General features: G+C 39.5%; 1 protein-coding gene across 1 annotated transcript in view; it reads right to left on the bottom strand.

Moving 5' to 3' along the window:
* Positions 1-3,433: 3,433 nt before the first annotated feature.
* The window catches only part of LOC140201492 (heterogeneous nuclear ribonucleoprotein L-like), a 42,762-nt gene continuing 28,066 nt past the window's right edge, over positions 3,434-18,129 (bottom strand). The window contains exons 11-13 of the mRNA XM_072265685.1: positions 6,447-6,504; positions 5,189-5,284; positions 3,434-4,043 (exon numbers count right to left, since the gene is read on the bottom strand). Of these exons, the coding sequence (XP_072121786.1) occupies positions 3,988-4,043; positions 5,189-5,284; positions 6,447-6,504 (210 nt within the window). The 3' untranslated portion in view covers positions 3,434-3,987. The remainder of the gene's footprint in view (positions 4,044-5,188; positions 5,285-6,446; positions 6,505-18,129) is intronic.

An 18,129-nucleotide genomic window follows, 5' to 3' on the forward strand; every position in this document is an offset into this window, starting at 1 on the left:
CACATACAAAGTGTTGGAGAAACTCAGCAGGTTAGGCAGCAGCTATGGGAATGAAAAAGTCAACTTCTTGGACCAACACAATTCATCAGGACTGGAAAGTAAGGGGGAAGAAGCCAGAATGAGGTAGTAAGATAGGGAGGGGAAGAAGCAGGAGTACAAGCTGGAGGTGGGGGGGGGGGGGAAGATGAAGAAAGAGACTGGAAGGTGATAAGTGAGAAAGGTTAAGGGCTGGAGAAGGTCCACTCTCCTTGCCCATAAGATTCCAAGAGAGAAAGGGAAGGAGGCGCACCAGGGGGAGGCAATAGGCAGATGGAAAGGGGTAAGGGGGAGCCAGAATGGAAGACAGAAGAGGGTGGCAGCACAATTACCCGGTTGGAGAAATTAATGCTTATGCCATCAAATTAGAGGCTACCCAGACTCAGTCTGAGGTGTTGCTCCTCCAAGCCAAGTGGCATCAGCATGGCAGTGGAGGTCAGGGACCAACATTTGGAATCAAAATGTTTGGTCACCAGGAAATCCTGCCTTTTGCAAATGGAGCAAGGTGCTCCACAAAACTGCACCCCAATCTTCATTGGGTCTCACCAATGTAGAGGCTACATCAGATACAGTGGACAATCCCAACAGATTCACAGGTGAAGTGGTACCTCACTTGGCAGGACTCTGATGCCCTGAATGAGGATGAGAGAGGTGGTGAATGGGCAGGTGTAGCACTTCTTTTGCTTGCAAGGATAAGTGCCAAGAGGGAGATTAATGGGGAGGAGAAAATGAACAAGGGAATCAGAGGGAGCAAACCCTATAGAAAGTGGGAAGTTGGGGGTTGGGGTGGGGATAGGAAAAGATGTGTTTGGTAGTAGGATTCCACAGATGATGGTGGAAGTTGCAGAGAATGTGGTGGTTGTCTGAAATTAACTGCTAAAGGTGGTAGTCAAAGTATGTACCACAGACATTCAAGAGGCTCTTAGATAGACTGATGAATATTGAGTTATAGACATTGTGCAAGCAGAAGTGAATAGTTTAGCTAGGCATTTAGTTTCTAGTTTAATTAGTTCAGAATATTATGGGCTGAATGGGCTGTTGCTGTGCTGTACTGTCCTATGTAGAGTGTTTTTTTACCTGCTTTACCAATACCTGTATCATTTTTCCCCTTAAAATCTAAACCAAATCTATTGTTCCCCCCACTTAAAGCCAGCAACTGTGTAAAATTTAGTTAAGCCTCATTTGGAGTATTCGGTCAAGTTCTGGTCACCATGTTATAGGAAGAATGGAGAGGCTTTGGAGAAGGTTCAAGAGGTTCAACAGAATACTGTCCAAATTAAGAGTATTAGATATGAAGTTGGGCAAACTTTTCTCTGGAGCAAAAGGCTAACCTGATAGAAGTATATAAAATTATGAGAGGCATTGATAGGGTAGTCTTTTCTCCAGGGTGAAAATGGGTCAAATACCAATTGCTTTAAGAATAAAGAATAAAGGGTTTACAAGGCAAAAATTGGTCGATGTCTGGAATGTACTGCCAGGGGAAGTGGAAGCAAATACAAGCAGCATTTATGAGGCATGTAGACACATCAGGCAGGGAATGGTGTGATATAGAACATGTGGCAGTAGATAAAATTAGTTTTAGTTGGCATCACCAAGACTAAAGGTTCTGTTCCTGTGCTGTAATATTCTATGTTACCCTTTCCACCCAGTCCTATACCACAGCACAACTATCCAATTCAACAGATTGGTGTCAGCTTAATTTAAGAGGAATTACAATGGAATGTGCTTGAACCAATAAGGTGAGACAGAATTACAGGATAGAAAAACAGCTAACATTTCAAGCAATCAGAATACAATAACAGTGCCTTGAAAAATGTTTGATATGTTAAATATACCAGTGATCAAAGGTGAATTCTAATTGTCAAGTAGAAACTTTGCAGGAATCCAGAAAGGACAAGTCATACATGGAAGTGAAAAAAAGTCAGAAGAGAAACTGACCACTCCAAAAGACAAATCTCAGATGAGGGAGGTGCAGAGTTTCTGGAAGAGATGCAACAGTGCCAGCTTGAATGGAGCCCATCCAGCTGGACTAGTTCTGTCCTCCATAGAGGCTGGTAGATCCAGAAACCAAAACCCTTCCATCATGGAGGTGATTCATGACTGAAGATGCATAAAAAGACTGCCCTAATGCATTTAATAAAATTCACCATAACTTGCTTAGGCATGGCAAATTTTCATGTTGCGGGGAACTTACCGGCTTTCTGTGCATCACAGCACTGCACACCATTTAGTTCAAAATGCATCTTACTGGGATTCTTAGCAGTCACACTGCCTCAGATTCTTAACATTACTTTGAATGGCAAAGGAGATCTTGGTGCCTGAGTCACTGTTTGCATCACAAGCAAATTTTTTAAAATCTAGTTACTGCTGACAATGAGACTGTGGGTGCAAATTAATTTCCACATTAAAGCACATCTCTCCTTGGAGCACTGTCCATGTACTACAGAAACTGTCAAAGTAGCATTTAGGTGGACAAGTTTAACAGTTAAGTCAATTGCTATCACTAGGTTTTTAAAAAAAATCTATTCGATTGATGCTCAGGGATAACAACCCTGACCGATTTTTAAAAAACTGTTACATAAACAGCAATGATGAGTCCTTCTACAACTGTGCGCGACAGTGTTCCTCAGTTTCCACCTGGGACTTTCAAGACTGACAGTGAAAACCGAGTTACTGACATGAAGGAAGCTCTGAACACCACCAGATGGAGGACCTTCATTGCTGCTACAAATGGAAGCAGCATAACAGGTAGTAAGCATTCAATTGATGGTGATCTTGACTATACAGTACTCACTTTAAAAATTCTTTACTCCTTAAAGACCCAGAGAAACAGTTTCTCTCCTCCTTTCTCCCCCTTCCCCACCCAAGAAGCATGAGCAATGGAACTAGTGTGAGGAATCTCAATGTAGAAAACACTATGAGATTCTCTTACTGTTAACTGCTTTCATTCATGAGAACATATTTGTCAGTTACCGTTGTCTGATGGAGTTGAAATAGTCATTTCTAGAAAAAAGTATTAATTGAAATCAATATTCCTAACCAGACACAACTATCAATAGAATATCAGAACTACTTTGGCTAATTAGTCAAAATAAAAGCCAAAGCAGGGGCTACTGCAGGGTAGACATTCAGCAGTGCTCTGCAGAGTCGAGCTGGGCCACTCCAGATTCGCCATGCACCAAATGCAGTCCTCCTGACCCTCAACATGGGAAACCAGCACTTAAATACGAGCAAACTAAAGCTCATCCAAGGGGAAAATAAGGTGCAAAGCCCACACTGCAGATACCTATCCACATCTTCTCACAACAACAATGTCACCAAAGGTATTAGATACAAAAAGGGAGAGTCTAGAGTAAGAGGAAGAAAAAAAAAGAATGATAACCAAGTTAGTCACAAATTTGAGTTCAGAACCTTTATTAAGATAAATCACAGATATTTGAAATAATTGTTTAATGATATCTGAAACACAGCAAGGAATTAAACACATGAAAATAAGCTGTAAATATACCAGAGTTCAGGTATAGTGTTCAAAAGTCACCATTTGGGCACTTCAGCAGTACAAAGAATTCTCCTGATCACAACGACATGTAGTTATATTAAAACAAATCTTGCAAACTACATTTCCAAAAAAACAATCCTGCTTTTTATCACTGTTTAAGTGCCTTAAATAGATATGCCACAAGTGGTTGCCCATCACTTGCATAGTTCTAAAATACAAGGTCACTTGCATAAACATTAAGTTCTAATATCTCATTGACTGCAAAAAACCTAAGGAACAAACTTAGTTAACTGTTTTAACTTTTACATCGATACAATTCAGAAAGTTACAATAAGCTGAAAGTATCTTCCACTTACAAGTGCAAGTCTGACACTAAAGACCTATATTTTCCCTCCTTCAATTTGGCAAGCTGACCTATAGCATCAATTCCAAATTTTCTTCAAACTGTGTCTTCATGCATGAGACATGGTGGAAAAGCAGAGCTTCAAAGTGTAAGGGTACGGGCCATCTGAAAACAAAAGGGTTTTTAGCTATTTTTCTCCAATTTTTTTTTTTTTTTTTTTTTTTTTTAAACCACATGCACTGTACCTGCAAATTTAATTTACTTCCAAACCTGTCAAACTCTTTGCAAATTGTCAGCACTAATCCAAGTCAAATGTCTGAATGTGAACCAACATACAGCCTTATGGTGTAGGAATCCAAACTGAATATTTCAGAGGTCATCTTGGACTCAAATTTCATCTAGTGAATTAAATTGGAAACAGTCCAACTTCCTATAATTTAGCTAGTTTCAAATCCCAGCTGCAATATCAAAACAGGAGTACACTGGAAGTGTTTCTGCTGATTAGAAAACAATCACTCTTAACATTCTGGAGTACATACACATTTTCTACACACTAACCTCATTACCTGTTCGAAGCATCTTGACAAGAGAAATAAAAATTATTTAGGGGAATTAGGACAAGCTAGAATCATGTTTTATGGTCTCAAATGGTAACAATCTTTCAACTATAGATACATTTATAGTTGTACACATAGCTGGAAACCACTTCCAGTATAAATATTCTTTCTGCACTTACATTGCAATAAATTAACCCCAATGGCCAGGTCAATGGCAGTTGAATTTTAATAGAATATTTACAAACATAACACCAGCTCTAACTCACTAACAAGTATTGTTAGAAATGTGACATCACTATACACCCCCATTATCATTTAATTCTTAGTGTCACCCACTACCCATATCTATTCAAAATTCTTGACATCCTTCAGCCCTTTTGTTGGTAACTCCAAATATTCACACCTTAAGAGAATCTCATCTTGTTTTGAAAATGTTACCTTGTTACCCCAAGGAGGTTTAAGTTTTCTAGCCAGGAAAAGCAAATTAGTTACCCTTGTCAAACCTTACAAAAATACTTTCTGCACCAGCTGTTTGGCCAATTGTTTCTCCATCTCTGTAGGCCAAACAGCTAGTGCTGACTCTGACAAAACCAAGCAGCTAGTTTCATGTTCCACTCTCAGGCTTAGTACATCATCAGTCATTGCAGAATTATAAACTTTCCCTTTCAAGAAAAGGAGCAAGGGAGATGAAAATTCCTGCCAATTATCATCCAACTTTTAAAATTAAACCCTGACCGTCCCATCTATACTTACTTGTGTTTTTCATCTGGTAGTGATTCAGTACTGTCAGTGCTTCTACAGCATCATTTTTGGATTCCCACTCCAACAGGCCAGATAAACTCCTGTCAGCTGGAAGACGACAGATTGGTGAAAGACTTCTTACAGATAGGTTTTACATTTACTGAGCATCCATTATAGAGACAGGACCAGTCAGGTTACAATATCACATGGCTGATAGCAACTGAGTACGTGAGGTGAGCACAACCTTATCCCCAGTCTCTTATTGACCAAAAGAGATGGTATTAGTAATAGCGAACATTATTAAAAATTACAAAGGGGTAGGTGGGGGAAGGGGTCTTGGATCTGCTGAATAGGTGAGCTGAGGAATGGCAAATGAAGTTTAATTCACATAAGTCCAAGGTGTTGTTTTCTGGAAAGTCAAATCAAGGTAGGACTTTCACAGGACTGTTGTAGAATAGCAACACATTAAAAGTTCAGGTACATGGTTTCCTGAAAATAGAGTCACAAGTAGACAGACCTTGAAGGCTTTTGGCACATTGGCCTTCAGTCTGGACAGTAAGTATAGAAGTTGAGAGGTACAAGACACTTGTGAGGCAAATTTCTGTCACCAAGGAAATGCAATTAAACTGGAAAAGTGAAGGAAGGATTTACGAAGATATTATGGGAACTCAAGTGAAAGGGAGTTATAGGGAAAGGTTAGTCAGACTAGGATTTTCTACCATCCTCTGCCTCCTCAGAGTGTAGGATTCTGAGGGGTGATCTTAGAGATGAACAAAATCTGAGGAGCATAAATAGGGTGAATACAGTCTCCCCCACCCCCCCACAGGTTTAACATGAGAGCAAAATTTAATAGGAACTAAGAAAAGAAGGTGGTACGTATGTGGAATGAGCTACCAGAGGTGGTGATAGGGGTAGGCACAATCGTAACAGCTGAACAGGTACATGGATAGGTAGGTTTAGGAGTTCATGGGCCCAACATAGGCAAATTGCCCTTGCTTGGAAGGGCATTGAGGTCAGCACAGACCAATTGGGCTAAAGGACATGTTTCCATGCCCAGCCAGTTCTCTTTCCAGTTCTAACTTAAAACCAGCAGGAAAATCCTTCCAAGTTCCACTTATTCCATGCTGTTTCTCAGCTTAATGCACATTGATTTTAAAATTAAATCTACGGCACAGGTAAAATTAGGCTTTCAAATGAGAAATATGGAATAGGCCAGTAATTTTTAGTTTAGGACTGCTTCAAAAGCCACTTGCATGTCCTTATTACTTACATTTTCCAGTAAACATCTTGATAGTTTTAAAAGGCTTCAGTTCACACTCCTCACAAACCTATAAAAACATCAGACACATCTAAGTTAAAACACTCCTGTACAAGGAAAATATGACAAACCAAAACCATAGGGCAATTCCAATTAGATAACTTGCAAACCACTGAAGTTCTAGGATTCTCAGACTGGGAATTCAATTTGCAATAACGTTGGCACCCAGTCTACAGTACAATAATTATTTTCTTCTTCTTCCCCCACCCCCCCTAACAAAACCAACCAAACCAAAATCCACTGTCACATTCAGGACAACACACACAAAATGCTGGAGGAACTCAGCAGGCCAGGTAACATCTATGGAAAAAAAGTACAGTTGACATTTCAGGCCGAAATCCTTATGCGGGACTGGAGAAAAAAGCAGAGCAGATTTAAATGGTGTGGGGGAGGGGAGAGAGAACCACCAGGTGAGAGGTGAAACCTGGAGGAGGAGGGATGAAGTAAAGAGCTAGTAAGTTGATTGGTGAATCATTACTGAAAGTTTGTGAAATCAATGTTCATGCCGTCTGGTTGGAGGGTACCCAGACTGAATACAAAGTGTTGTTCCTCCAACCCAAGCGGAGGAGGCCATGGATGGACTTATCGTAATGGGAATGAGAATTTTTTTTAAAAATGGGTGGGCACTGGGAAATCCTGTTTTTCTGGCAGAGTGTAGATGCTCAGTGAAGCAATCTCCCAATCTACGTCAGGTCTCACCGATGTACAGGAGGCCAAACCGAGAGAACCTAACACAGTAAATGACCCCAACAAACTCACAGGTGAAGTGTCACCTCACCTAAAAGGACTGCTTAGGGCTCTGGATGGTAGTGAGGGAGGTGGTGTAGGGGCAGGTGTAGCACTTGTTCTGCTTGTAAGGATAAGTGCCAGGAGGGGATCAGTGGGAAGACACAAATGGACAAGGGAGTCACGTAGATACTTTTTTTTTTTAATTTTATTTTTATTTGGATAAGGAATTCACAAATATCATGTACTTTTTTCACACATATAACCTTTTCCATTTTTTTATATGTATAAAACTACAATTATTTATACATTCTTAAGTACACATTGAGATGATATAAAAGGAAAATAAACATTTAAATAGATAATTATGTACTGTGGTAAATCTAACCTATTAGGCTAAGTAATGAAATTAGTTGTTAAGAAAAATGGTAATAATAGTTTCCACACAACCCTTCCGGACCATTTCCACTGGTCCAAGATGTTGTATACAAGCCTATATACCAACCATTGTAGGTGTTTATATCCTAATTTGTTCATGCTTGCTCCTGCCTGCAGACATAATTATCCAATCCCTATGTACTTATTTACTTAATTTTTTCATTTTTTTATCCCTTTCCCAAATCTTCCCCTTTACTTGTGTTAATTCTCTATTTTCCAAAAAAAAAACAAAAAACAAACATTTAGACTAGGGGTGCTTACGTTAGCAATATTACTGTGTTGATGAGAAGAACAATATAAATCATTAGGAGAGTTATCTAAAGTCTGCTCACATTGGGGTTATATATTCAATCCATTTATTCCAGATTTGATAAAATTTTTCTTTGAGTTCTCAGGGAGTAAGTCAACTTTTCCATTTTAAATATTTCCAAGATAATTTCGTACCAATCTTCTAATGTAGGTCGTATTGGATTTAGCCATTTTCTAGTGATTGATTTCTTACTTGCCGCTAAGAGGGCCTGCAGCAACTTTATATCTTCCTCCTGTTCAAGGAACAATACCTGCCCCAAATAGAGCATCTCAAAGTTCAGAGGTATCTGGGACCCAAGTACCTTAACTAATGTTTTATGAATACCTTCCCAAAATAGACTTAATTTAGGGCAATCCCAGAAAATATGAAAATGATTTGCCTCTTTGGAGCCGCACCTTCTCCAACACATCACATTTGTATCTTTATATTTTTCCTGATATGGGGTCTTGAAGTATCTTATAATGTTTTTCCAACAATGTTCTCTCCAAGTCAAAGAATTAGTCGAGGACCATTGAAAGGTGCAGATTTTCCCCCAAGCCTCCTCTGAAAGTACCAACCCCGCTTCTTTCTCCCACTTCTCTTTAATATACAGTGTATTTACATTTTTAGCATGGGAGAGTGCATTATATAGGCGAGAAACTGATTTACTAGGTATTGAAATGCAAGCCGAATTCAGAATCTTGAAAAATTCTAATTCTACTGTTGATAGGTCTGTATATCTACAACTCTGGTTAACATAGTTTCGTATTTGAAGGTACCTAAAAAAGTCATTATGTTCTAGGTCGTGTTTGTCCTGCAGGATTTGGAAACTTTGTAATACTCTTTTATCTATAAATGAGAGGTAGGTTGTAAGACCTTTCTTTATCCATAGCTCAAATCTTTTATCTCCTCTGTTGGGAAGGAATTCGGTATCATATGCACACCATCTAAAGAGTTTTAACATGTTGTTAATTCCACATGAATTAACCACCTTCTGCCATACTTTTAATGTAAGATTTATCCAAGCGTTTTTAAATTTTTCCATCCTTTGTCAGCTATTGAGGCCTGAAGAGGAAAACTGTCAACTAATCCAAATTCTATTTCCTTCCATCTAGCCTTATATTCCCTAATACACCAATATAACAGAGGGGTTATCTGTGAGGCATTAAAATAATTTCTCAGGCAAGGAAGAACCATACCTCCTCCTTCCTTCCCTAACTGTAAGGTGTTATATCGAATTCTAGGTTTCCTTCCTTGCCAAATGAAGCAGGAAATCCATTTGTCCCATTCCCTGAATTGATTATCATCCACCTCCAGCGGTAAAGTACGGAAAAGATACAATAACTGAGGAAGAACATTCATTTTTATAGTATTTATCCTTGAATTTAAACTTAAAAAGGGGATAAGATTCCATCTATGCATATCTGCTGTTATCTCTGAGATTAATGGCCCATAATTTACCTGTGACAGTGTTGAAAGATCCTTCGGCAGGGTTATTCCTAAATATTTTAATGATTTAGCTTCCCACTTGAGATCGTATGTATCCTGCAATTTTTTGGATGGTGTATAATTTAGGGACATAACCTGCATTTTCTTTACATTTTATAACCTGATATTTTCCCAAAGTCATCCAACAGTGTAAACAATCCTATAAATGATTTTTCTGGTTCACTCACATAGACCAAAACATTATCTGCGAATAACGCCACTTTCTGTTCAATCCCTGCCACCTTGATACCTTTTACAATTTCGCTCTGTCTTATTATTTGGGCAAGTGGTTCAATATATAGCGCAAAAAGGAGAGGAGAAATTGGGCATCCCTGTCTAGTGCCTCTCTCTAAGATGAAGGAGTCAAAGAGGTCCCCATTTATCTTAATTCAGGCTGTAGGGCTGTCATATAGAGTTTGAATTACTTTAATAAACCTTTCTTGAAAGCCGAATCTTCCTAACACTCTGTATAGGAATGCCCAACTAACCGAATCAAAAGCTTTCTCAGTGTCCAATCCTACTACCATTGCCTCTGTCTCGTTCTTATTAACCTGTTCTAATATGTGCAGAGTTCTCCTTATGTTGTCCTGTGTTTGTCTTTGTTGAATAAATCCAGTCTGGTCTAAGTGGATTAGGCCAGGTAAAAGCTTTTCCAATCTGCGTGCTAATATAGATGTAATTAGTTTGTAATCTAAATTAAGAACACTAATTGGCCGATAATTGCCACATTCTAGTTTATCTTTACCCTCTTTAGGAATAACTGAAATAATCACTTCTCTCCAGGAAGGTGGAGTTTCTCCTCTCTGCAAGATCCAATTAAAGGTGTTAAGTAGTAATGGGGCTAACTGTGTCTTCAGGGACTTGTACCACTCTGAGGTAAACCCATCAGAACCCGGGGACTTTCCAGCCTTTAACCTAGAGATGGCCACGTTCAGTTCTTTGACAGTTACTGGTTCTAATAAACTTTCATTTTGTAAATCTGGAAGTTTAGGTAGATCTAAAAAACTTCAATAAACTGTCTATATAGGGCTCATTGAGGGCCCGGGGTTGGGAGTATAACTCTCGATAATATGTTTCAAAACTCTCTTGAATTTTCCCTATTGTACTCTCCACAAGCTTTGTCTTTGGATTCTTTATTTTATGAATTCTATTGTCTGCTTGTTGTTTTCGTAATTTATATGCTAATAATCTAGCTGATTTACCTCCTACTTCGTAATTCTTTTGTCTCAGGTAAAGAAAATTTCTGAGTTTCCAACGTATAAATATCATCAATTTCACTTTGCAATTTCCTGTTTTAGATTTGAATTACTTTTGTTGCTATCTACAACTTGAAGTTGTTTTAATTTTCCTTGAAGGTCTGCTAATTTTTGTGCATTGATTTTTTTCATGTGAGTAGTAATGGAAATAATTTTCCCTCTCAGTACAGCTTTCAATGTATCCCATAAAATCACTGGTGATGTTTCTCCCGTGTCATTAAGGTCTAGATATTCTTTGATTTCTCCCCTTAATCTCTCCATTACTTTTGGGTTATTGAGTATATGTGAGCTTAGCCTCCATAGTGTTTTCCTCATTTTCCTTTCCAGGATTAGAGACATAGAGACTGGGCTATGATCCGACAGATCAATTGTTGCAATATTACAGTTTTTTATCCTGAGTCTATCTGTATTAAAGATAAAGAAATAGTCTATCCTTGAATAGGCTGAATGAGGGAAAGAGTAATATGTATAATCTTTACTAATAGGGTGTAATTCCCTCCAGACATCTATAATTCCCAACTCCTCCATCACTGAATTCACTTTCTGAGTCAGGTTTATTCTGAGTAACTATTCTTGAAGAATCTAATATAGGATTTAATCTAATATTAAAATCCCCTCCACAAATTACTACCCCTTGAGAACTGACCATTAGGTCAAAAATGTGTCTATAAAATGACCATTCACAACCTGGAGGAGCATAAACATTCAGCAATGTTATTTCTGTACCTTCTATTCTTCCTGTGATTTTTATGAACTGTCCTTCTTTGTCTCTAGTCTCTGAAATATGTTCATAATTAAGAGTACTTGATATTAAAGTAGCTACCCCTCTTTTGTGACTCAATTTATATGATGAATAAAATACATGCTTAAAGCCCATTCTTTTTAATTTTCCATGTTCAGATTGGCTCATATGTGTTTCCTGGAGAAAGCTATTTGTGCCCTCTCTTTTTTCAATTTAGACATAATCTTATTTCTTTTAATTGGATTCAAAACCCCATTAGCATTATAGGAAATTATTTTTACCAATTCAGTTTGCATTTTTCTCTAGTAGAAAAAAAACTCTCCTTTTCTAACCAAACAGTAAGCAATCCCTTCTCAACAGTAAACCAAGACATATAACCACACCCTAGACATTTTTGAACATGTAACATTTGAAAATTTTTCCCGACTTCCCACAGTGAGGACTGAGCACCGACCCGCCTCAGTTCAGAGGGATAACCTCTATCTTCACCCTGTGTTAGAGGGCCCTCAGCAGTTTGAATAATCATAGAGAATTTTCTCCTATTTATGTCTCGACCAAATTGCTATCATTCAAGTTATTCCGCCTAGTTTATTTTCAGTTACCAGTTTTCATTTTACTTTTAAGTCCGATTTACTCTTTTCAGTCATTTCTCTTAATTAATCTGTATTCTCCGTACATTCGCGTCTGAATATTTGCAGCTTTTCCTTGTAGTTTGACACTCTGGTTCGTGTGGAGCGTCCTCGCCCCACTAACTGCCACGACTTCTGCCGAATCCTCTCCAGTAGCGACTCCGGTTGGGTGATAACTTTAATAGGTAGTCCCCGGTCCACCAGGTCCGACGTTGCAGTCACGTAGATTCTTGCAGAGATTTGGGGGGGGGGGGGGGGGGTGCTTGGTCATGGGATCCTTCGGGAGGTGGCGAATATTTTGGAGAATTATGTGCTGGATGTGGAGGCTGGTGGGGTGGTATATTCAGGACAGTGTTTTACAGAATTCAGATGCAGTAATGTATAGCAATTTGTAGGGATAGTTCAAACCTCTCCAAACAAATAGATAACTTACTGGACAATAACTGGCATAGGCTTTGCCAGAGTGGCGAAGCAGAATAGTTTTAAGGACTGGCTGACCAAAAACCCTCAATAGTCATCCACAGTACTACAGCTAGCCAAACTTTCACACATTTATCGCCATTCCTAAATTTCTTTCCCCTCTGCCTGGACCTTCCACAGATTTAGTTGCATAGCATGGAAACAGGTCCATTTGGTTCAATTCAGCCATGTCAACAACCAAAATGTTCACATACACCAATTCTATTTGCCTGAACTTTGCCCATACATCCTAAACCTTTCCTATCCATGTGTCTGCCCAAATGACTTTAAATGTTATCACTGCACCCGCCTTTACCACCTTCTGACAGCTTAGTCCTATACCCATCATGTTCTGAACAACTTGCACCTCAGATTCCCTTTACTTCTTTCCCCTCTCACCTTAAATTTACAGCCTCCATTTAAACTGCCTTATCCTAGGAAAAAGACCATGATTATCTACTGTCTTACACCCCACAAATTTTATACACTAACATCACCCCCTTAGCCTCCTTCACTGCAGACAAGTCCAGTCTAAATAATCCCTCCTTAGGGTTCAGACTTCCAGTACAGACAATATTCCTGTAAAACTTTTCTACACCAGCTCTAGCTTAATCACATCCTTCCTAAGCGGTAGTGACCAATTGTACACAATATTCCACGTATGGCCTACCCAGCATCCCAAATTTTGCATTCAATGTCCTGGCCGAGGGCGAGCATACCATACTTCACTCCTGTTTACTTACATCGCTACTTTCAGTTAGGTTGGATGGGGATGAAGGTGGGAATCTATGTATTTTTATCCCAAGGTCTCACTATTCAGTAACACTCCAAGATCCTGTCATTCGCTGTTTAAGTCCTGCTAGTTTTATTTTTCATAATGCACCACTTAACACCACTAGCCATTCTTTTGCCCAGTTTCCCAGATGACCTAGATTCAGTTGCAATCTTAGCCTTCTTCATTGTCCACTATGACACAAAAATTGGAAGTATTTGCAGACTAATAATTTTATCTACTTTTTCTTCCCCATAATTAATACACATGACAAGCAATAGAGGGCCCTACACCAATCCCTACAGCACCTCACTGAAGAGCAACTTGAGTAACAAATTTTTCCACTGAGGGTGGTAGTTACTAGGAACAAACTGGCCAGAAGTTGTAGAGGTGGCTACAATTACAACATTGAAAAGTATTTAGAAAAGTTCATGGATAGGAAAGATTTAGAGGGATACGTGCCAAACACAAGCAAATGGGACTATCCCAGAAAAGCACCTTGGTCAGCATGTACGGGCCAAGCCAAAGGGCCCATTTCCATGCAGTATTTCAGTTAAACCATGCTGACTATTCCCAATGAGTGTTTGCCTTCCCAAATTGAAATAAATTCTGACCCAAAGAATCCCATCCAGTAACTTTCCCACCTCAGATGGCCAGTAGCAAGCTCCTTCCTTGCTTTACACAACGTTCTATAATACACCTTGTCAGGCTTTTTTTCTGGAAAATAAGTCCCGTGGTACTATGTGTTTGCCACACAAAAAAGCCAACCCAGACAGAATCATGATCAGTGCAGCGGCCATGCCAGGACTGTTTTAGGAATCTAACACAAGTACAGTTGAACTTGCTTTCACAATATACCAGCTTCAAGTTCATAATAGCCACCCAATATGAAAACAATAAAGGAGCTCCATTTGCTGTGGCATTATTGTCAAGAAAGGTTGCAAAGGCCACTAACAAAAATCAGCTCAAAACTGGTTACTTTTTACACCAAGAGACCTTCCATGTATAGTGTCCTGTAAGAGCCCTCAACCCTTTGTTCACACAAATGAATATTATAACCAAGGATTTTGATAAATTTGACTGAGAATTTGCAAATCACATGCTTTTTCATAGTAGAGCCCAAGAATAAAATTGTAAAGCACGCAAAGCTAAACATTCAAAAACTGAAATGTCAGCAGTTCAAAAGTATTCATCCCTCTTTAGTTGTGCCACCTCTTGCCGCCCCTAGTATTTTTGGGAAAGTCTCTTAGCTTTGGATGTGATGGAGCAAGAGTTACCCATTCCTCCTTGCAGAATTGCTCAAGCTGTGCCAGGTTAGTTGGGGAGAGGCAGTGGACAGCAATCTTGAGGTCTCGCCAGTGATATCTGATCAAGTTAAGGTCAGGGCTTTGACTGGGCCACTCAAGGACATCAATTTTCTTCACTTGAAGCCACTCCATGGTTGCTGTGGCAGTGTGCTTTTGTCCACTATCCTGCTAAAAGAACTTCCTCCCCAGTAGTAAATCAAATCAGTTGATTATTACTGCCTGAGAACTTTCATAGACAACTTCCTTCTCAGTTTAAGTTTTCTGGCAAAGGCCAGCAGGTTTTTAAATCTAGGATTTCTGATTTAACAGCATTCACCTTCCCATCAATCCTGATCAGATTTCCAGTCTGACACTGGAAAGCATCCCCACAGCATGATGCTACCTCTGCCATAATTTACAGTAGAGATAGTGTTACCTGGTTGGTGTGCAGTATCAAATTTACACCACATATACCACTTAGTGTTGAGGCTAAGAAATTCTACTTTAGTCTTATCTGACCAGAAGACCTCTTTCCATATCTTTACAGTACCTAAGTGACACTTTGCAAAGTCTTGACACATTTGCTTTCTTTTTTAAAAAACCCAGGGCTTCTTCTTTGCCACCCTTTTGTAAATACCTTTTTGTGTAATCCTCAAGAGATTGTTCAGCCATGAACTTCATCTCCAGTTGCAGCCAGTGACTTCGGCAGCTCATTCAGAATGACTGTTGACATCACAGTAGCCTCTCACAAGGCCCACCTTTCTCTAGCAACTAAATTTAGAGCAGCAGATTGACATGTGCAGTGTGGCTTTTCACAATGGACTGCACTGAGCTCAGAGGTATGTTCAGTGTCTTTGAGATCTTGTACCCTTCCCTACATTTGTGCTTCTTTATGATTATTTTCCTGATTCGTCTTAAATGCCCTTGTCCCAATTTGTTCATTCTATTGTGACGGGGTCCTGAATTACCCCTATGAACTGTAGAGACACAGAGAGGAAGACTAACTGTTGGACTGTCACTTTAAGGCACTGGAAGTAACTTTGGGATTTCTGCTGAGTTGGAGATGGCACCGAGCAGCTTGTAAGTTGCTACAGTGACCGAAGGCGGTGTTATTTAATGAACACTCTGTTATGATTTTCGGCAGGTTGTTGACACTTCAAGGACTTTTACCTGCTTGCATTTCTTCAGAGAGAGAGGAAGGAGGAGTTATTTGAATGACAGTTGGTGCTCAGCACGAGAAGATAAAATAGGAGGTCAGATGATAGACCTCAGACACATGTTCTGGACACTGAATAAGCATTGTTGTGCCCACAGAAAAAGTGGGTTTTGGAGAGTCGATCAGGTGGATCGATCAATCAGCCGCTCTTGCAGTGAAAAGAGGAAAGGGGTTGCCTGGTGGGGAGTTGTCCATGTGTCCACCCTTGCCTGGAGGATAGCTCCACCACAGAAAACCGGTCCCCTTTGTTAAAGTCACAGTCAGTAACTTCGAAAGGATTTCGAAGGACAAGGAGAAGACCGATGGTGTCAGCTCACCTGAAGACTCAAATCTCTCCCCCTCTCTCTCTCTCTCTCCATCACTACTCAACTAAATACCACGAACTGCACTCATCATCGTCAGGCTGTATCTTTTTACAGTCAGAGTCAGTCTCTCTCTCCCTCTCCGCCCCCCTTCCTCTCCCTCCCTCCATGTGTGTGTGTGTCCACATATACACACACATTTTTATTATATATTATACACACACATACATATACACACACACATTATATACAAACCTCATTTCCAGAAAAGTTGGGATATTTTCCAAAATGCAATAAAAACAAAAATCTGTGATATGTTAATTCACATGAACCTTTATTTAACTGACAAAAGTACAAAGAAAAGATTTTCAATAGTTTTACTGACCAACTTAATTGTATTTTGTAAATATACACAAATTTAGAATTTGATGGCTGCAACACAGTCAACAAAAGTTGGGACAGAGTTAATATATTTGTGAAAAGTGTGCAGAATATTCAAGTAACACCGGTTTAGAAGAGTCCACATTAAGCAGGCTAATTGGTAGCAGGTGAGGTATCATGACTGGGTATAAAAGTAGTTTCCAAAGGCTCAGTCTTTGCAAGCAAGGATGGGTCAGGCTCACCCCTTTGTGCCAAAATTCGTGAGAGAATTGTTAGTCAGTTCAAAAGGAATATTTCTCAATGCAAGATTGCAGAGAATTTAGGTCTTTCAACATCTACAGTACATAATATTGTGAAAAGATTCAGAGAATTCAGAGACATCTCAATGCGTAAAGGGCAAGGTCAGAAACCACTGTTGAATGGCATGATCTTCGAGCCCTCAGGCGGCACTGCCTAAGAAACAGTCATGCTACTGTGACAATTATAGCCACCTGGGCTCGGGAGTACTTCGGAAAACCATTGTCACTCAACACAGTCTGTCGCTGCATCCAGAAATGCAACTTGAAACTGTATTACGCAAGGAGGAAGCCATACATCAACTCTATGCAGAAACGCCGGCGAGTTCTCTGGGCCCGAGCTCATCTCAGATGGACCGAAAGACTGTGGAACCGTGTGCTGTGGTCAGAGTCCACATTTCAGCTAGCTTTTGGAAAAAACGGGCATCGAGTTCTCCGTGCCAAAGGTGAAAACGACCATCCAGATTGTTATCAGCAAAAGGTGCAAAAGCCAGCATCTGTGATGGTATGGGGGTTGCATCAGTGCCCACGGCATGGGTGAGTTGCATGTATGTGAAGGTACCATTGACCGAGGCATATATTAGGATTTTAGACATATGTTGCCATCAAGGCGACGTCTCTTCCTGGGACATCCATGCTTATTTCAGCAGGACCATGCCAGACCACATTCTGCACGGGCTACAACAGCGTGGCTTTGTCGACACAGAGTGCGTGTGCTTGACTGGCCTTCTGCCAGTCCAGATCTATCTCCTATTGAAAATGTATGGCGCATCATGAAGAGGAGAATCAGACAATGGAGACCACGGACTGTTGAGCAGCTGAAATCTTATATCAAGCAAGAATGGACAAAATTTCCAATTGCAAATCTACTACAATTAGTATCCTTAGTTCCAAAACGATTAAAAAGGCAAAGTGATGTAACACAATGGTAAACATGCCTCTGTCCCAACTTTTGTTGTGTTGCAGCCATCAAATTCTAAATTTCTGTATGTTTACAAAATACAATTAAGTTGGTCAGTAAAACTATTGAAAATCTTTTCTTTGTTCTTTTATCAGTTAAATAAAGGTTCACATGAATTAACATATCACAGATTTTTGTTTTTATTGCATTTTGGAAAATACCCCAACTTTTCTGGAAATGGGGTTTGTATATATGTATGTGTGTGTATATATGTATGTATGTATGTGTGTGTATATTATATAACACATACACACACAAAATCATTGCTAACCTGTGATTTATCTACATTTATATTACTAATATTTATATTGTGTAGTTACTAATAAATATTATTAGTTAATAGCAATACTGGACTCCCAAGTGTTTTCTATTTCTGCTGGTTATTTATTCCCGC

The sequence above is a fragment of the Mobula birostris genome, chromosome 8 (genome assembly GCF_030028105.1).
Source record: "Mobula birostris isolate sMobBir1 chromosome 8, sMobBir1.hap1, whole genome shotgun sequence".
NCBI lineage: Eukaryota > Metazoa > Chordata > Chondrichthyes > Myliobatiformes > Myliobatidae > Mobula > Mobula birostris.